The sequence below is a fragment of the Hemicordylus capensis genome, chromosome 6, assembly GCF_027244095.1.
Source record: "Hemicordylus capensis ecotype Gifberg chromosome 6, rHemCap1.1.pri, whole genome shotgun sequence".
Classification (NCBI taxonomy): Eukaryota; Metazoa; Chordata; class Lepidosauria; order Squamata; family Cordylidae; genus Hemicordylus; species Hemicordylus capensis.
Genome location: NC_069662.1, coordinates 57,649,177 through 57,669,902, shown reverse-complemented (window position 1 = coordinate 57,669,902; position 20,726 = coordinate 57,649,177). Strand labels below are relative to the sequence as shown.

The 20,726-nt window shown below is 47.5% G+C and overlaps 1 protein-coding gene across 1 annotated transcript in view; it reads left to right on the top strand.

Moving 5' to 3' along the window:
• The first annotated feature begins 6,786 nt into the window (after positions 1 to 6,786).
• Positions 6,787 to 20,726, top strand: part of LOC128332038 (rap1 GTPase-activating protein 1-like) — a 29,762-nt gene continuing 15,822 nt past the window's right edge. The window contains exons 1-4 of the mRNA XM_053266257.1: positions 6,787 to 6,796; positions 10,570 to 10,699; positions 10,947 to 11,102; positions 14,778 to 14,912. Coding sequence (XP_053122232.1) covers positions 10,649 to 10,699; positions 10,947 to 11,102; positions 14,778 to 14,912 — 342 coding nt within the window. The 5' untranslated portion in view covers positions 6,787 to 6,796; positions 10,570 to 10,648. The remainder of the gene's footprint in view (positions 6,797 to 10,569; positions 10,700 to 10,946; positions 11,103 to 14,777; positions 14,913 to 20,726) is intronic.

Genomic DNA, 20,726 nt, shown 5'->3' with positions numbered 1-20,726 from the left:
AGTTGTGGGGAGAAACAGTGGAAGAAGGGAGGTATGCCTTCAAGACCAATATCCACGGATAGATGTGTCCTCCATGAATTTGTCTAATCCTGTTTTAAAGCCATCTAAACTAGAGACCATCAATACACCTTGTGGCAGCAAATTCCAAAGACTGATTAAGTGCTGCTGTGTGCATGAATACAGGGAAACCTCTCTATCTGCAGATCCAACACCCATGCTTTTGTGTCTCTGCTGTCAAGTAATTGACAGCCGACCTCGGCTTACGCAGGGGAAAAAGGTGAAGAACGGGTTTATTTTGCATGTCCAGGGTGGCTGGAAACGATCCCCAAAGTCATTTCCGGCTGCCATTTTGGGAGTAGGAGCCATTTTGTGGCTCTTTTTAAAAAAGAAGACAAATGGCCAATTTGGGACTAGCGGAGGGTGGGGGTGGCAGTTTTCCTGGAAGGCTGGAGACTTTGATAGGGCACTTACTTTTGCTATTTCCCCTCATTTCCTGCCATTTTTGCCCTTTCCCCAGCCTCCAGGAACCTAAGCCCCGGATTCCCATTGCCGCAATACGCCGCTATCTGTGGATAATGGGGTTCACCTGTAAGTCCTTTTGTCTGTCCTAAATCGTATGCCAATCAGTTTCATGGAATGACTCCTGTTCCATTTTTTCAAAGTCCAGCAGATGGAAGTCATTAGAATAATGTTTAAAAGGATACCATTGCTCCTGTGCAGCAGGCCTTTTAAAATTGGAATCAAAATCTGGGGTCTCTTCATTCTCAGCAGACCAGACCTCACTGGGTAATGGAATGACATCTCTTCTTTGGAGGTGCACAAAAACAGCTGCTGTGCAGCCAGCTCAGGATCCAATACCCTTGAAGTAGATGGTTTTGCATTTCACTGAGGAGGACCCAGCTTTGCTCAGAGCCGGCCAAGAAGTCCTGCACAGAGAGGAGAACTGGGGGAATGTAGCTTCTCTGGCTACCAGTGGGTGGGACAGCAAGAATGATAACAGGTTGCCCGGAATATCGTCAGACAGAAACCAGCTTCAAAAGGTGGAAGGCAATTCAGCAATCAAGAGAAACTCCAAAAGCCAGAAGGAAACCAGAGATGTGAAGGGGGAAATCCATGGCTTGCCAGGGGGACAACTTTCATGAAATTCCAGTTCAGCAAGCAAAACAAATAGGAATGAAAAGGAGTGTCTACCCAGTGTGTGAGAAAAGCTTGAATCGCACACCAGACTTTAATGCCCATTGGAGAATGCACACAAGAGGCAGTATAAATGCATGGAATGTGAAAATTTTAATTATTTTAATTATCAATCAATGTGTACACACAGAAAAGCCATATAAATGTCTGGAATGTGGAAAGAGCTTTTCTGATCAATCATATCTTCTTAAACAGCAAAGAATCTGCACATGGAGAAAACTGGATCAATGCTTTTTTAATTTTGTATTATACACTACATTTATAGACCACCCCATCCAAAGGCTCTGGGTGGTGCACAACAAATTTAAAAAGACATAAAACACCATCTAAAACACAGTACTTAAAACAATATAAAAACAATTCAAAAGCATTTAAAATCAATTAAAACACCCCCAAACAATTTAAAAACCTTGGAAGACTAGGCCAAACAAGTTTTCAGGGCCCTCTTAAAGGCCAACAGCGAGCCTAAATTGTGGCTATCTGCTGGGAGTGCATTCCATAGGCCAGGAGCAGCTGCAGAGAAGGCCCGGTTCTGAGTCGCCACCAGACGTACCGGTGGCAACAGGAGATGGAACTTTCCAGATGACCTCATCGTGAGATAGGGATCATACAGAAGAAAGCACTCTCTAATGTAACCCAGACCCAAGCCCTTCAGGGCTTTAAAGGTAATAACTGGCACTTTGTATTTTGCCCGGAAACATATCAGCAACCAGTGCAACTGTTTAAAAACAGGCATAATCTGGTCTCTCCAGGTTACCCCAGAGACCAGTCTGGCTGCCGCATTTTGAACTAATTGAATTTTTCGTACTAGTGTAAGAGATTTTTGACTCCCCCAAAACTCCTGCAACCAGGAATAAATGAGGGCTCCAAAAATCCCCACATTCATAGACGTGGGTCCTTTCTGATGGTACTGGCTGTCAAGAATCCCAAGACCCAAGAAGACACGAGGAGAAGTGAAGAGATTATATTTAATCCAAACAGATTTATTTTCTTACCAATATTCAGATGAATCACAGCATACAGCATGCAGTAAAATTACTTCTCTCACACAAAGCAGTCACAAAACTAACAGCCTAGAGACACTGACAGATCCGCCAGACCCTTGCGGTCACAATATACTATACCCCAAGGGAACCTCGACTTGTTCCTCTTTTTGCTAGATGCTAGGTGCCGTCAAATTGATTGATCGGATCAACTTCCTCCTTTCCTCCTCCTGTGTGCCGTGCCTGAGCCACCCTCCCTGAGGGAGAGAGTCCCTTTTTTCTATCCTCAAATTAGGGTTTTAAGTATCCTCTCCTTTCCCACCTACACATCTAATAGTGATTGGACGAAGAAGGGGTCTTGACCATTCATGACCCTTGGCTAACCTGTTCCATTTGACATTCAATATCATTGTCTAGGGGAGATGTGAAAAAGGAACAAGGCGTGGGCCAAGTGACCCCCCTTCAAATGGAACACCGAGCCTTGGCGTACTTTCGATCTGAGGTACTGAAAAATGAGGAAGTGTGCCCGAGCCGACAGGCCGATTTTCTCCAGTTTTAGACAGAAGCTCTAGATGGGGGCTGCTCTTGACAGCATGGAAAATTTGCTGGAACAGGGGAACTTGGCGTTCACTCATGGGTTCATGCCAAGATCAAGGCCTAAACTGTGTCGAGCAAACAGACTCAAGTCAAGCATCTATCTAATACAATATGGCTAACCTATCTATGCGCTAATTCAATATAAAATTGACTGGATTGGGCCTTACACTAGGTACATCACTGTTTTGAGATCATTCTCTTCAAGGAATGGACACAGCTGTCGAATCAGCCCAAGTTGATGGACAGCACTCCTGGCCATAGCCTCCGCCTGAGATACCAGGATGAGGCCTGGATCCAAGAGCACTCCCAAGCTGCATACCTGTCCTTTCTAGGGGAGGGTAACCCCATCCAGCACAGGAAGATCTAACTCATCTCTCAGATTCCAATCCCCCACAATGAGCACCTCCATCTTGCTTGCATTCAGCTTCAATTTGTTATCTCTCACCCACCCCATTACTGCCCATAGGTAGCCATTTAGGGAGTTAATGCCATTTCCTGATGATGATGATGATGATGATGATGACGACGACTGATAAGGAGAAATAGATTTGGGTGTCATCAGCATACTGATAACACCCTGCACCAAATCTCCTGAAGACCTCACCCAGCAGTTTCATGTAGATGTTAGAAAGCATAGGTGACAGAATGAAGCCCTGAGGGGCTCCATATAATACTTCCCATTTCAAAGAGCAACCATCACCAAGCTCCACCATCTGGAATGGCAGGAGCAAAACCACTGCAAAGCAGTGCCCTCTATCGCCAACTCCTACAGGCAATCCAGAAAGAAGGGGGAGGGCAGGAGAGGGTGGGGCAGGGGGAGAGGGGCAGGGGGAGAGGGGCAGGGGGAGAGGGGGAGGGCAGGTGAGGGTGGAGCAGGGGGAGGGGGAGAGGGGGAGGGCAGGAGAGGGGAGCAGGGGGGAGAGGGATGGAGGGCAGGGGGGAGAGGGGAAGGGCAGGCGGGAGGGTAGGATGGGGAGGGAGGAAGCAGAAGGGAGGGCAGGAGAGGTTGGAGCAGGGAGGAGAGTGGGGCAGGAGAGAAGAGCAGGGGGAGGGGAGGGAGGGCAGGAGAGACTTTGGCAGGAGAGACTGGGGCAGGAGGGGGAGAGAGGGGTGGGAGGGGAGGGAGGGCAGGAGAGACTGGGGCAGAAGGAGGAGAGAGGGGTGGGAGGGCAGGGGAGATGGGTGGGAGGGGGATGGAGGACAAGAGAGAGTGGGAGGGAGGGAGGGAGGGCAGGAGGGTGAGTGAGAGGGGTGGGAGGGGGAGGGAGGGGGCAAGAGAGTGGTGTGCGAGGGAGGGGCAAGAGAGTGGGGCAGGAGGGAGGGGAGGGGGCAAGAGTGTGGGACATAAGGGGGGAGGGGGAGGGAGAGTGGGGCAGGAGGGAGGGAGGAACAGCCAGCCCCAAAGAGCACACAGATGCTCTGTGCGGGTTGGCTAGTTTCCTTGATTTCCTGACAATGAGCTCCTTTCCCTGCCTCACAGGGGCTGAGGAGCCACTGGCAGGACTACATCTTCTGGCCGCCCAAGTGTTCCTTGAGCCCCTGATGTTAGCCAGTGGCTAACATTCATTGCTTCTTTTCAGCTGATATGTTTATATAGAGATGGAGATGCTGCATTGCTAACATTGAAGCCCTGGGTGCAAAGATTGTAGGGAACACAGCAAGTTTTGCAATTTCACTTCTCCTTATTGCATCTGTAAGTTTTGGAAACTTAGCTTCGATTCCTCTGATTAATATATGGTGATTGATTGATTAAGTGCCATCAAGTCAGTGTCGACTCTTAGTGATGACATAGATAGTTCTCTCCAGGATGATCTGTCTTCAACTTGGCCTTTAAGGTCTCTCAGTGGTGCATTCTGTTGGAAGTTAAGGACTTTGCGCTGTCTCTTGTCTCAGACAGTGGAGGATAGACTAGTGAGTCAGAGGACTAGAGGGTCAAGACATTGGTCATCCCTTCTCTACTGCTCTGACACTATTCCTTTGGATATGTAGATTGCTAATCTCAGGGACTAGCTTCCTCTCTCTCTCTCTCTCCCCTAACAGCCCTTCTACCTTGCAACATGGCAAGCCTCTCTCCCTGCACCATGTGTGCAGAGAAGATGCAGAATCCATCTGCATCCAGCTAGATAGATAGATTAGAGATCCTAACTCCTCACTTTCCTATCTAGAATAGAGTTCCTTAATAAATGCCTTATATATTGATTTGAAACTATGAATTGGCTCCAAGTTACTTTACTCTCAGCATACACGCATGCCTAACTAAATTCCGCTGTGCTGTGCCTCTGTGCACTCTGCTATAATGAGAAAGGGATTCTCTCACCACAGAGAATTTCCAACACATTCATTGCTGTTGTAATCGAGTCCATCCGCCTTGCTGCTAGTTGTCCTCTTCTCTTTCCTTCAACTTTCCCCAGCATTATGTACTTCTCCAGGGAGCTGGGTCTTTGCACAATGTGTCCGAAGTATGATAGTTTGAGCCTGGTCATTTGTGCCTCGAGTGGAAATTCTGGATTGATTGATTCTATGATCCATTTGTTTGTTTTCCTGGCTGTCCATGGTATCCTCAAAAGTCTTCTCCAGCACCAAAGTTCAAAAGCGTCAATGCTTTTTCTGTCTTGCTTCTTCAAAGTCCAGCTTTCACATCCATAGAGTGTCACGGGAAAAACCACGGTCCGAACAATTCTAATCTTTGTAGGTGTAGACACGTCATGGCATCTAAATATCCTTTCCAAGGGCTTCATTGCAACCCTACCAAGTGCTAGTCTGCGGCATATTTCTTGACTGCTGGATCCTTTACTGTTGACGGTCGATCCTAAAAGGCAGAAGCTATCTACCACTTCAATGTCTTCATTGTCAATTCTGAGGTTGGTTGCTGTACCTGTTGTCATTAGTTTAGTCTTCTTTACATTTAGTTGCAGTCCCATTTTTTTCACTGTGCTCCTTGACTTCCATTACTAGAGCTTGCAGATCATTCTCAGCTATCAGGGTGGTGTCATCAGCGTAGTGCAGGTTATTGATGTTTCTTCCTCCAACTTTAAAACAGATTGGTCTCTGGGGCAACCCGGAGAGACCATATGATGCCTGTTTTGAAACAGCTACACTGGCTGCCGATATGTTTCCGGGCAAAATACAAAGTGCTGGTTATTACCTTTAAAGCCCTGAATGGCTTAGGTCCGAGTTATCTAAGAGAGCGCCTTCTTCTACATGATCCCCACCGCACATTAAGGTCATCTGAGGAGGTCCGTCTCCAGTTGCCGTCTCCAGTTGTCTGGTGGCGACGCAGAGGCGGGCCTTCTCTGTAGCCGCTCCTGGGCTATGGAATGCACTCCCAGCAGAAATTTGTAATTTGAGATCTTTGCTGTCCTTCAAGAGAGCCCTTAAAACCTACCTGTTTGGCTTGGCCTTCCAGAGTTTTAAATGATTAACTGTTTTAAACTGTTTTAAACTGTTGCCCTGATTTTCAGGGCTTTTAGCTGTTTTATTGGTTTTATTGTGTTTTAATAGTTTGATTTTAATTGTTAATTTGTTTTAATTGTTTTTATCATGTTGTGAACTGCCCTGAGCCATTTTGGAAGGGTGGTATATAAATCAAATCAATCAATCAATCAATCAATCAATAACCACACTCATCTTCTTCCAATCCAGCTTCTCTCAGTCGATGCAATCAAAGGCTTTTCTGTAGTCAATAAAGCACATATTGAGTTCTTTCTGGTATTCTTTGGCTTTCTCAGTTATCCAGGGTGCTTCAGCAATGATGTCTCTTGTTCCTCAGCCTTTTCTGAAACCAGCTTGAACATCCGGCATTTCCCTTTCTACGTAGGGCTCTATTCTGCATTGGATGATCCTGAGCATTATTTTGTTAGCATGTGCTATTAAGGATATTGCGCGATGGTCTTCGCAATCTGTTAAGTCTCTTTTCTTTAGTAGGGGTATGTAGACTGACCTCTTCCAATCTGTTGGTCTCTAGGCATCTTATAGTTCTTAGATCTCCTTGGGGACAGAATCCAGCTGCAGGACTTCCGCGGGTAAGTACTTTTGCATTGATTCCTCCGGCACTGTCTGTCTGAGCAATTTTCAGCCCAGCCCAGAAAAATTAAAGCCTCACCTGGGGGATGGCTAAAAACAGGGGGCAGGTCTGAGGAGATAAGGAAGCTAAAGGACAGGCAGCCCGCAGGCAAGGAGGCTGAGGGAAGGGGGCATAGCAGGCAGTGAACTAAGGGCCGAACTACGTGTAGCGGCGTGAGTTTGGGGTGGTATATAAGTATGGTAAATAAATAAATGTGAGAACAAGCATGCGATTAGCCCTTGTGTGCCAGCTGTACAGCAGGGAAGGGCAGTCTGGCCTGGGGCCATGGTGTGTGGGACAGGGCTGAACTCTTTGCCGCTGCCACAGTTCCCATCCAGATCAGGCCCTCCCTAAGGCTGCTCTTCGCCCTGGGAAAGAAGTTCCCATTGGCTTCAGGTGGATGATCTTCACTGGGACTGTAGCATGAAGGGAAATGGTTACGTATCCCCTTGCTGGACGTCACTGTCCTGATTCTGGGCACCCTGTCAGATACTGTTTTAACTTTTAAAACAACAACAACAATTGTGGGGCCATACGGCGCATTACATTGACGCGCACACAAACATGGCCCTAAAAGCATAGGCTGTGAACTCAGAAATTCTCAGTCATAGATAAGTTGAGATTTGAACTTACTGGTTGGCCTCCTAAGATAGTAGTTTAGATTCAGTTAGCTTCCAGTCTCCATCTGCAATATCAAGGGTATTAAATAATAACGCTGATTATAATCCAAACTGTGCTTTGGATTTCAGAGACTGCTCAGGGCCGAATATCACACACTTCCTCTGCTTGCAAATGCCACCCGCAGTTTGACACAGAAACTGGACAAAAAGCGGTTCTTTTAAAGTTCTGCTTTAATAACAGGAATCTGACGGAGGGTGGTTGTTGTAGCGTCACTGGGAGAAGTTCTTTAAAACTGGTCAAAGTGTTATAACAATACTCGTTAAAGTGAAATAACGTCCCAAAATCCATCAGGCAAAATAAAAGAAGAAAGGGAGCACAGGAAGATCTTTTATTGTCACAAGCATACTTGTAGTCTCAAGTGGAGCAAACAAAACCATGATCTACGACAGATCATCATTCTCAGAACTCTGCTTGTTTTTTTCAGTAAGATTGCTTAAATCTTAAATCGTGAAGCAGAGAAGTGTGAAAGAACAAGGTGAGAGGAGAGGAGAGCTGGTCTTGTGGTAGCAAGCATGACTTATCCCGTTAGCTAAGCAGGGTCTGCCCTGGTTGCATATGAATGGCAGACTAGAAGTGTGAGCACTGTGAGATATTCCCCTCAGGGGATGGAGGTACTCTGGGAAGAGCACAAGGTTCCAACTTCCAAGTTCCCTCCCTGGATTCTTCAAGATAGGGCTGAAAGAGAGATTCCTGCCTGCAACCTTGGAGAAGCTGCTGCCAGTCTGTGAAGACAATACTGAAGCTAGATAGGTCAATGGTCTGACTCAGTATATAGCAGCTTCCTATGTTCCTATGTAACAAGTGACACAAAACTAAATGGCCATTCATTCTCAATTGATTTATTAATCATCAGCTTGGAGAACCTCCAGCTCTCAGCAGCTGCTAAATGTGATGGGCTTAGTGCTACCATGTGTAGGCACTAGAAGGCCTGGTCCAGACCTTTCTGAACTGGAACCAGGACCGGCCTTAGGGGTGGGCAAGGCAACTGGTTGCCCAGAGTGTCAACTTTAAGCAAGTGCAAAGAGCTGAGTTTGCACAAGCCACACAACTTGGCAACACTGAAAGACCAACCTGGGTTGTGTGTGTGTGTGTGTATATGTGTGTGCGTGTGCATACCAAAAGCACTCCTCACTCCTCAAAGGTGCTGTGTATGATAGGGCCAGCCCTGCTCAGAGTACTGAGTAGTTAGCTTGTAAATATTTCCAAAAACAAATATGCAACACTCTGCGTGCAGGAGCGTGTATGTGGATGAACTAGGGGGGAAGGAAGAAGTTGGAAGATGCTGCAAGTCGTAAGAGTCTAGGTCAGGGCTGCACAACTCAAATGCCCTAGTGGGCCAGAACCATACACAACTAGGCGTGAAAGGGCCGCTGTCAATTTTTAGCACATTACATTAAAATTAAAAATATCGTTAGTTACTTGTGGACCTATTCCCCCTATCAACAGACCCATCGTTTTAACCAAGAAATAGTGGCCAGAAAATAGGTCCTGTCCCTGCTCAGTCAGTGGGGCCCCTGGAGTGCAAACCAGCCCCAAATAAATGCCAAGTCCTCTCCTCTCCCTAAATTGTCATTGCTTTCAGGCTGCAATGCTAGGCATGCTTACATGGGAGTAAGACTCACTGGGTACACCATGGAACATATTTCTGAGAAACCATGCATAGGATGGTGCTATAAGGCAGTTTTCAGCTCCTATGTTGCTGCAGGATACCTGGGGGCCAGTAAAATAGTCCCTGCAGGCCGAATCCGGCCACCGGGCCTTATGTTGTGCAGGCCTGGTCTAGGTGGATGCACACACGCCTGCCCTCTTGTGCCTTAGCCAGATTGATTTCCAAATGAAAAGGGAGAAGATGTAGACATGCTGCTGACCCAAATGGAACCTCCCCTCCTGGACAATGGCAGGGAAATCCCTGCTGTGAGAAAAACCCATTTTTGGGTTTTTTTGGTCAGTATCCCTGCCCTGCCAGAGCACTACAGACTGCATGTGCAATTCTGTCTTCCCAAGACGTGTCTGAATGGGAGTCTAGACATACCATCCTTGCTTCTCCTTATGCTGTTTAGAACCATATTTCTTTAGGGGCTCCATTTTGTATTGCTATCGCTTTCTTGGCTAAATGCTCTGGAATCTAACATATAGATGAAAACCATAGTCCATTGCCCTCTGCAGCACAGTGGACTATCAAGTTTTCATCTATATCTTAAATGGCAACTTGGATCACATTTTATTTCCCAACTCTGGATTTAGAGAGCCATCCCTTTTATTTGCCATTATGAGGGCATGTTATTCTGAATTATGCTCTCCCACAACTTACCTGGGTGCTCAAATGCATTCCCAGTTATACCTCAGAATGAAAGAACTGTTGGGCATTCTCTCTGGTAAGAGATACTCTCCTAATATAGCAGAGTGCACAGAGGCACAACACAGCGGAGTCTGCCTAGGCATGCGTGTATGCTAAGAGTAAAATAACCTGGAGCCAGTTCATCGTTTCAGATCAATATATGGAGCATTTATTAGTGACCTCCATTCTAGATAGTAAAGTGGAGAAATAGTATCTCTACTCTATCTAGATAGCTGGATGCAGATGGATTCTACATCTCTGCATACATAATGCAGGGAGAGAGGAGCTTGCATTGCATGTTGCAAGGAAAAAGAAAGGAAAGAGAAGGAAGAGGAAGTGGCCAGGCAGGCAGGCAGGAAGTCAATCCCTGAGAGTAGCAATCTACATACCAAAGGGATAATGTCAGAGCAGTAGAGAAAGGATGACCAATGTCTTGACCTCTCTAGCCCTCTGACCCACTAGTCTGTCCTCCTATGTCATTGAGACATGAGACAGCGCAAAGTCCTTCACTTCCAACAAGAACTTTAATCTTGCAGAAGCATTATGAAGAATTGGTAGACGTGCATTTTACAAAATGTGCCCTCACTTGACTTGTATTTCCATCTCTGAATAAAGTGTTTCTTTTTACTCTTCTCTTCTTTTTCTCCTCTTCCCCCGCTCTGCCTCGCCCCACCCCCCACCTTTCCTGAAATATGTGGGACTGATCTGCTCAGATTCCGAGGTGGCTTGGATGTTACGATAGGTCAGACAGGAACAGAGTCTGTCTACACCAATTTCCGGGGCAAGGAGATCATGTTCCATGTCTCTACAAAGCTACCCTTCACAGAGGGAGATGCCCAGCAGGTACCTGGTGCTTCGTGGCACTTAGGGAGCTGCAAACTGTGGACGGGGTGGAAGAGAGAGTGATGTATGAGCATCTAGACTGGTAGAGACATATAGATATTTTAGTGTTGATGGAGCAAGCTGGGAGTGGGGTTTAGAATGGATTCAGGTTTTCAACTGAGATGGGAGGCCGGTGGGGTTAAGTAGGCCATGTTGGGCTATTTGCTGTTTGGAAGGATAACTCCCTCTCTTGTGTGCTTCCTTCCAGCTTCAGCGGAAGCGCCACATTGGGAACGATATTGTGGCCATTGTCTTCCAGGATGAAAATACTCCCTTTGTCTCTGACACGATTGCCTCCAATTTCCTGCATGCCTATGTGGTAGTGCAGCTTCATCACCATGCCCTTGGGGAGACTCTCTACAAGGTAAAATGCACACCTGGGAGCCATAAACACTTCAAAAGTAGCACCTGCTGCATCTCTGAACTTTTTCCGTTGCCTAAGCTCCTTGCTCCTGGCCATTAGGCCTGTGTAAATATTTGGCTCCAAGTAGCCAAAGTCAGATAATCCTCCGGGCCAAAGTCAAATCACCCTTCCGAAGTGACTATCCCCATTGCCCACCTGCTGACAATGTTGAGCTGTTCCCCGCAGTGGTGGAGACCCTTAAAGATGCCGCTGGATGCTCTGGCAAACTCCAGTGGCATCTGGGAAGGCACGCAGGGAGCACTGGAAAGTGAGGAGTCCATGGGAAAGCACGGGAAGGATTCCACTTCCCAGACATTGCTGCAGCTCACCAGGGCACCTACTGGCCACGGTGGGGCTCTTCTGCTGTATTAGCAGCAGGGAGCGGCAGTCACGTGCCTGTATAATAGGGTCTTAATCTAAGTTGCACTTTGTCCCTCAAGAGGCAGGGATCAGATTGCTTTGTCCTTTCTTAAAAGATGTGGAAGTGAAGCCTTTCGTGCTCACTGGTTCTGTGTATTTTGTTGAGAATGGCCAGTGTATCATGTGTGTGCCATTCTCCACCAATGCACAGTGTGCTGCTTGTTGTCCTCTGCTATCCTTAAATAAGTACCGAATTGAATTCTGTGATCACACTGGTAACGCTGACTCTGATTGGTGATAATGTGACCCATTCTTGTTTGGGGACAAGAACCTGGATAATGGCAGGCCGGTTAGTTTCTTAGTGCTGCAGAAGCACCCAGCACAAATCCTGGAAGGAACAAGAGTGGGAGGAAAGGTTGCCGAGGTGTTTTGCCACTCTGGTCTGCGATCTCTTCAGAAAAGCTAAGGAGGCTGTTCACACGAGCAGCCTGGATAGAGCTGCTTGTGTGGAGCACCGGCGGTCAGAGCCGATCTTGGCGCTGCCCTGCCGGGTAGCCGAATTTCTGTCCTGGGGCTATTCTCGGGGTAGACTGGTACCCTGGTCATGTGTCTGCTGGGGCTGCCTGGGGTGGAAATGCCCCCAATGCGCCTGGCTCCTTGCGCAATGCATTGAGGGGTTTCTGGAGGCCAGGCTGTGTTCCCCAGGCTGTTCCTCCAGATGCCTGTGCTGCCATGAGCAGCACGGCATGTGTGGGCCTGTGAGTTGTGCAGTCCCGGAAACAGTAAAGATCATCTGGGGAAAAGGTCAGATCGATCCTGCCTCCCCCCGACCGCACCCTCCCTGCCCTGCTCACAGGTTGTGAGAATGACCTGAAGGAGTTCCCTGGTGAAGAGAAATGCAGCTGATCTGATCTCTTTAGAGTTATCAAGGCATTTTTAGAGCACTGCCTAGTAAACCACAAATAAGCCATTATATATTTTTATTATTTCTCTGTGTAAACCGCTTTGGAAACTTTTGTTGAAAAGTGGTATATAAGTATTTGTTGTGGTGGTAGTAAATTTGCCGGTTAGCTGGGAATCAATGCAAAGATATTACAGTGAGGTGGGAGAAAGAATTGGTAAAGGCAAGGATTATGTGCAAAGGAAAACTTTCAAGTTGGAATTAAATAGCCAACAGTGTTGTTCTTGAATAGCACAGTGCTGAATAGCACAGGGTGTTTTTTGGCATGAGAGTTGCCATTTTGGAGGGGAATGGAGAGAGTCATCAAAGTCACTCTGCATGCAAAATGGATCCATTTCCTGCTGCTCTGAGGCTCCAGACCCTGCCCTACACAAAGAGCCTTTCCACACAAGCAGTGTGGAGAGCCTTACCGGGCTCTGTGGGGGAGAGTGGGCTGAGCAAGGAGCCAGGAGCCGACCCTGGGCGGCCAGATTGGCTGCCCACACAACTCTGGGCTCTGTCACGAAGCCAGGAGGGGCGGTGGGGATCGGAGGCTGCCCGGCTCCTGGAAGTCCCAGGATGCCCCGTACAAGTGCACGGGGCATTCTGGGGAGACCCCCGAGGCCGGGAGGCTGTTTGTATGTAGCCTCCCGGTCAGGGGTCTACTCATGTGTTGCTGCGCCCAGTAAAACAGGGTTAGCAGAGTGCTAACGTGGGGGGAACTTAAGCGGGCTAAGTGAAGTAGTTTATTTAGGAAATGCCTCAGAGAGCTAGGAAAGGCCTGCATGCCAAGGCCTTTCCTAGCTTCTTGCTACATTAGGAAGGAAAAGGAGGAAGAGGAAGTCTGTCTCTCAGGTGAGAGAATGAAACCTGAGACTATCAGCCTAAGAAAGGGAAAGTAGAGTAGAAAAAGTGTAGTCAGATATGGGGCTCCCTTGCTCATGATCTCTACCCCTCGTGCCCCTAAGGGTCAATAGGGTTACTGGGCTAAGAGCCGATGCCATCAGGAGCTGCATCTCCTCACACTTCTGGGTCTCCTCCACACAGTTTCTAACTGGTCAAAGACCAAAGAAGAGAAGTATTTATAATAGAACTTGGTAGGAGTTTGCAGTTGAAGGTGGACATCCTTGGACTTTTCTAGATGGCAGAGGTGTGATTTATTTTATTTTTTTAAGCTTCTGCATAACTTCCTAAGCCACCATTTTACCCACTGTCCAGATCCTTGCGTGGGCACCCATGCTCCTTCCTATCATGGTTTGAGTCTCTGGCCACATGTTGAGCATGGACTTTGCGCACGGGCGTAGCAAGGTTGGAGTGGGCCCAGAGACAAGATTTTAAAATGCACCCCCCCGCGAAGCTCAGCTCATGAAGTAAAGAAATCTTAAATGAGGCTGAATAGTGATAACAAAAAGCATAGTAAAAGTCTACACATACACACACACACACACACACACCCACACACACACCCTATTTTTAAAGGGCTTTGTAAATTGTGGATGATGCAAGTCATTTAAATGGTCCTAGAGAAAGACATGCTGTTCTGCTAGCTCCAGGTCTTAACATTCACATCAATTTTGGAGGATGAATACAACTGAATGAAGCCCAGGTGGGTGTGGGGCTGGGGGAGTCAGTCATGTGACTTGCCTCTGGGGGGCCCCCAAGGCAGTGGGCCCCCAGACAACTGTCTCTCCTTGCCCTATTATAGTTACGCCCCTGACTTTGCGTGATTTTTCATAGTGCTCCCTGCCACCCAGCTCTTGGGTTCTGAGAAGAATCTGTCCCTTTTTCATTTCTGCTGAAGGGACATACGCTATGCCAAGTGCTGGCTGGGAGGTGGTGCTGTGAAAATGGGGCAAGGTCTGTGCTCAGCATGTAGCCAGAGAGTCAATGGAGCCCACACAAGCCGATGCTTGCATCTGGACAGTGGGCGAGATGGCATTAGGAAGTTGTGTGGAAGCTTTGAAAAGCCTTCATTTTACTGCTCTCTGGAAAAGCCCCTTGTCTCCGCTTTCACCTTGCTTCTCAGTCTTAGAGTCAGAGTTTGCTAGCATGGCAGGACCTCGTTTTCTGTGTGCAGAGGCTGTTTTTGTGTGGGGGGAGCATTCAGACATGCATGTAGCCTCTAACCTGCAGCCCAGGGAAAAGGTTCCTCTGTGAATTGACTGACTGTGTAAACTAGCCCTCATATATATATATATATATATATATATATATATATATATATATATACACACACACACACACTTGCCTTGTTTTCTGTCCTTCTGACTCGTCAGTCTGTCTGTGCTTGTGTCCTCTTTGTTCTCTGACATGGGGGCCTTCTCTTTCTGGAGCAGGAGCGGACCCGCAGTGCTCTTCTCGAGAGTCTTTATGAGGAGCTGCAGATCCGGAGCCGCAGCATGATGGGCTTGGCCTCTGGAGATGATGACAAGATAGAGAATGGGGGTGGTGGCTTCTTTGAGAATTTCAAGGTGAGAGAACAGACACTTTGTTCCTTTTAGTGTAATGGTGTGTTTCTCCATTTCTTGTTGTTCTGGAGAATATATACAGTAACAACGGCAGACCTGGGAGTACTGAAAGCACTTCACAGAAGTCCTCTTGGTTATTTCCTCTGCAAGGTAGGTTTGTAACACTTCCTCCAAGTTGTCGGTGTAAGGGGGAGGAGGGTTGAGGCCAAGGCCAAGAGACGGGGCTTACCCAAGGCAAAGGATTTCCCTGGCTCAGAGTTCAGGCTTTCCAGCCACCACTCTGCTACACTTTTGCAGTACCTGATTTCCAAACATCTGCTCTTGGAAGGCTACCCATAGAAAATACTTCCACATGTCTAGCTGCTTTTTGCGGGCAAGTTGTTAAGACTGGGGAAGCTATTGCACCAAGTTCTGGGGTCGCAGTGCAAGTTCTCCAAGAGGTCTCTTCCTTTCCCTTCCAGCTCACTCTTTGTTGTGCTCCCCAATGCCTGCACACTTTACAGTCCTCCTAACTTGTACAACTTGCACTCTCCCTGTCTTACTATAAAAAATTTACAATGAATGGAGGGGATGCCTATTCTGTCGAATAATATTAGAAATGAAGAGTGAGGGAGGTCTGACATGCCATGATGTAAGCAACTTAGTCTGGTTTCATTGGTAGCTGTCTCCCACTACAGTCCAGGAGCAGGCAGAACAGGTTTTTGGGGTGCATGGTCTGGGAAGCAGGACCCCAGCCCTTGCCTATCATGACACAGAAATGCCATGATAACCCCAGGCAAAGTGCCTCATTGTGAGCGGGAGGATTTGCATGGAACTTGTTGCAAGTGTGAATAGGATCAAGGCTGGAGGATTTCATACCCTGTTTTGTACAATGCTGGGGGAGTCCACAAGAAGAACCTTTGCATCAGCCGCAGTTGTCAACTAAAGTGTTGTGTCCTGGAGCTGGGCACATCCACAGCCTTTGGGCACATCCAAGTTTGTAACTTGTCACATCACCTTGCAGCCACCTAATGGCGCAGCAGGGAAGTAACGTGCCTAGGGAGCACGAGGTTGCTGTTTCGAATCCCCACTGGTATGTTTCCAAGACTAGTATGGGAAACACCTGTATTGGGCAGCAGAGAAATAGGAAGGTGCTGAAAGGCATCATCTCACACTGTGCGGGAGATGGCAATGCTAAACCCCTCCTGTAGTCTACCCAAGACAACCACAGGGCTCTGTGCTCTCCTGGAGTCGACACTGACTCGACGGCACCACCTGACTTTCCTTGACATCCCCTGAGCAGTTCCTATCTTGCTTTCCCAGGCTTTGATGGAGCTGCCCCTGCCCAGGACTGGAGAAATGCCTGTGGGGCTTCCTTCCACTGGCCGAAGATATGAGGACAAAGGTCTGTGGGGACAGAGTTCCTTCTCTCCAGATGCTTCTGGGCAGACTCTGCGAATAATCTTTACTTCAGCAAGAAAGAGAGGTTTCTAGTCCCTCCCGGTAGTTGTAGATATTCCTCTATATTCCAAGCTTCTTTTTCATCCGAAAAGAGAAGCCTGGTAAGAGGAAGTCAAAAGCAACCTTGAAGAAGAGAGATGCTTTTTTCATACTTACAAGCCCCTCATGGCAGTTGCAGCGTCTCCTGCAGAAAGCTCCTGTTCCACCCATCAGCAATGGCAGCTAAATCAAGCCTCCATGGGCAGAGACAGTATTCTTCGGAAGACCAACTGCTGACTACCAAATACCGCAGAACCATCACCTTAAAGGGGTGTGGGGGGGACCTAATATTCATTCTCTCTGGCCTTAGGATTTTTTTTAAAAAGACTCTGAGCCTCCATCTGTTACCGGCAGTGACCAGCCAATTGCACACAGACAGGCAGGTGGGGAAACAGCCCTCCCTTCTTGTTTGTCCCCAGCATTTGGTATTCAGCAGCATACTGCCTCTGCCCATGGAGGCTTGATCTAGTGGTCAGTACTGCTGGTGGAACAGGCAGGAGGAGCTTTGAGTGGGGAGAGAGAAGTGGATGGAGGTGTGGGAGTGGCTTGTAGCACCCCCACCTTTTGGAGGGCCCAGCTGCCCCTGGCACAGGAAGGGACACAATGGTTTTGCAAGACCAACACACAAAATTAGGAACTAGGTCAGTGGTTCCCAACCTGGGTTCCTCCAGATGTTGTTGAACTAAACTCCCAGCATCCCCAGCCATAATAAATGTAGCCGGGAATGATGGGAGTTGTAGTTCACCAACATCGGGAAGAACCCAGGCTGGGAAGCACGGATCTAGATTGAAGGGAGGGAGGGGGGTGCATCAGTGGGAGGAGGGATGCTGTTCTTCTGAGCGTGTTCTGGTCTGCTCCTCCTTCTCTCGCTACATCTCCTGCTAGCTCTGCTCCACCTGGACTTGAGAGTGCTGTGAGCCAGACTGCAATGCAAGGGTGATGGAGCTGAGGGAGCTAATTGAGCCCAGAAAAGAATCAAGTAGGGAGTAACCTAATGGTCCAGTGGGGAACTAACATGCCTAGGGAGCAAGAGGTTGTTGGGTTGAATCCCTGCTGGTATATTTCCCAGACTAGGGAAGCACCTATACTGGGCAGCAGCGATATAGGAAGATGCTGAAAGGGATCATCTCATACTGTGTGGGAGAAGGCAATGGTAAACCCCTCCTGTATTCTACCAAAGAAAACCGCAGGGCTCTGTGGTTGCCAGGAGTCGACACTGACTCGATGGCACAACTTTACTTTAAGAGGAGATAGCAGCCAAGTCTTCTAAATAGCAGCATGGGGGAAGAAGAATTCGGCTCATTTGTTTTGGCAGGAAGCAGCCTACCTGCTAGTCATGATGAGGTCAGATGCCACTACTGTCCGAGTGCCTTGCCTCGGGGATGGGATCACATATCTGTTATTCTTGATGATTTCTGGAGTGTAAAAGGCAGGAGCTTGAAAGAAATGAGAATATTGGACAGGAAATGATGTAATGCCCTGAAGCATGCAACTCCTGCTTTTTCATGATGGTTGGCAATCATTTAGCACTCCTCCAAAAGGTGCAGAGTTTCAGGGGCAGCACTAAAGGGTTTAATTTCCTTTGGATGGAAAAGAACACAGGAGACTTCTCTTGTCTTGGTAGTAATTGCTTCATTTACAAATATGCAAGCAGTGTATTATGAAAGCAAACGAATGTTCTTATAGCAACAGCAGATCCAGTAACCCTCAGTCAGAACCTCAGAGAGAGCCTGTGTGTCCCAAAGATGCTTCAGCCAATTTATCGTTCTGTTTCTCCTGGGCGCTTTCCAAACTAGCTGCTCAACAGCAGCAAAATGCCTCTGTTCAGCAAGTTGTATTCGGAACGTAAACAGCAGGGAGAGCAGTCTTGCAGAAACTAACAACCTGAAAAAACAGCAACTTTCTTAAACTGGATATACAACGTCATAGCACTATATCGCAGTGATTAAATTCAAAACAAGGCACTGGAAATGTGAATGGCAGGCACCCTGCTGTCCGCATAGGGACTGCGGTGTCACGACGCAGGAAGTGTGGAAGCACACTTCAGAGATACGCCGTGACCCCTTTGCAGGGTCTAATCTGGAAAGTGCCCTGGATTCAAACTATAAACTGGTTCCAAATTGTTTTCCCTGTGCCCTGCCAACAGTTAGAAGGTATTGCCTTTCCAATTCTGATGGCTATTGCATTCCATGGACTGGAGAGGGACTTACAGATGGAACATTAAACATCCTTCTGCTGTTTAGATCCCTGACTCCTTGGTTAGACACAATAATAATTATCCCTCTCTCACTGCACTAGAATGAGGGGTCATCCATGAAACTGAATGCTGATCAATTTAGGACCAACAAGATGAGGTACTTTTTTTTACACAGCACATAATTAATCTATGGAATCCTCTGCCATGGGATGTGGTGATGGCCACTAGCTTAGATAAATCCAGGGAGGAGAGGGCTATCAACGGCTACTGATCTGAGGGCTATAAGCCACCTCTAGCCTAAGAGGCAAAATAAATACCTAAATACCAGTTGCAGGGGAGCAACAGAAGGAGAAAGGGCATGCCTTCATCTCTTGTCTGTGGACCTCTCAGAGGCATTTGGTGGGCCACTCTGTGAAATAGGATGCTGGACTAGATAGGGGCCTTGGGCTTGATCCAGCAGGGCTGTTCTTCTGTTCTTATGAGGATAGACACATACACAGTAATCAAGATGACCAAACGTACAGCAAGACTTGTAGCCCAGTCACCCAATGGCGATGTTTCCCACAATGTTACAATCATCCCAAAAACAGTGATGTAGGAAGGAATGCAGATACGTTGCAATAGAAAAGCCAAAAAATGTCCGATCCTAAGGAAACCCATATTATGCAATATGTGTACATTACAAAAGTGCAGTATGTATTCCCGTATTCTGCACAATTTTGTTCTGATTTTGCTAGAAGCACTGAGCCATGCAAGGCATTGGAGCCCCCTTTCCTAGCCCACGAGCATTCTACTTGTACCTCTGCCCCCGTTCCCTCTAGCTAGCCTGGCTTTGGGTATCTCATGAGTAGGCGTTGCCTGCTTGACTGATCTGGCCAGCTCTGAAACCTGCTTTTCTGTTCACAGAGATGATCAGGATGCTGAATTCCTGCCAATACCAGCAGCTTGTCTGGATTTGCACAGAACTGTGGCGCTCCTACTGCAGGCGTCTCCATAGCACATATCTAGACCAGGGCCAGACAACTTCCTGCCCTCCAGCTGCTGTTGGACTACAATTCCCATCATCCCTAGCCACAGTGGCCAGTAGTCAGGGATGATCATGAGAGTTGTACTCCAACAGCTGGAAGGCTGCAGCCCTAATCTAGAGAGTGCATTTTAAACCCCTCAACAAGCTCCATCAGACCCTGTGGTACTTCTGCAGGAGATGCTGATATTTCTGCTTAGCTCTAGCTAGGGAAAGGGATCAGGCAAGAATCAATGAGGCAATCTGCATTACTGGCTTTTCACTAAGAAAATGAGGATGGGAAGCAGCAGGGCAAAGGGTCTCTTTCTGTGATGGACTCTTTCCCTGCCTCTGATCTGGAGAGAAAAAAAGCATAATCAATACCCTCATTCAGGGTATCATTTGTTGGGATGCACCACTGTGGAGTGTGGGGAATGTGGGGGCACTGAATCTAGTGGCAGACCATATCAAGTCCACCGACTTAAATGGGTTTTAGATTCATTTTCCCAGGGAACCCTTAGAAATGTAATTGATTCCCCCCTGGAGTGAGAATGGAACCTCTCCAGTGCATGAGATTATTGATCCTGTAACATGTGAAATGTCTATCTGAGGAAAGAGGCACCTCTTCCCAATGGCACCAAATTAGTTCCCAAGCTGGCCACCCTGTTTAGTGAAACTCAGGGCTGACAAAAACCAAGGAGGCTGGCCACAAGCTCTTTGTGACATCTGCTCTTGTGATATAGGTGCTGCAGTCCACAGCACATCCTGTAACCTGCCGCTGCTTAGTGCTCTACGTCTTGGGGCTTTTTGCAATATAGACACATCCCAAATTCTTCTCTCCTTTGTAGAAGATCTGTCCCACTCAGGTCTGGTGCTTATTGATGGCCCTTATGTATAATAACTGACTCTGCTTACTGCTTGTGCTGTACATGATACTAGTCCATGGCTAAAGTTTCAGTCCTAAGGGCATTTTCACTTGAAAGCAGATTCCATTCAAAGCAAGGAGACTGAACCACAAATGTGCTTAGAACTGGGGTACAAGCAGGAATGGGCTCTAGAGCTGGTAAGATTCTGGACTGCATGACTTCTGTGGCAGGTGAACATTTGAATGACTTTTCACTTAACAAAACAGAACCAC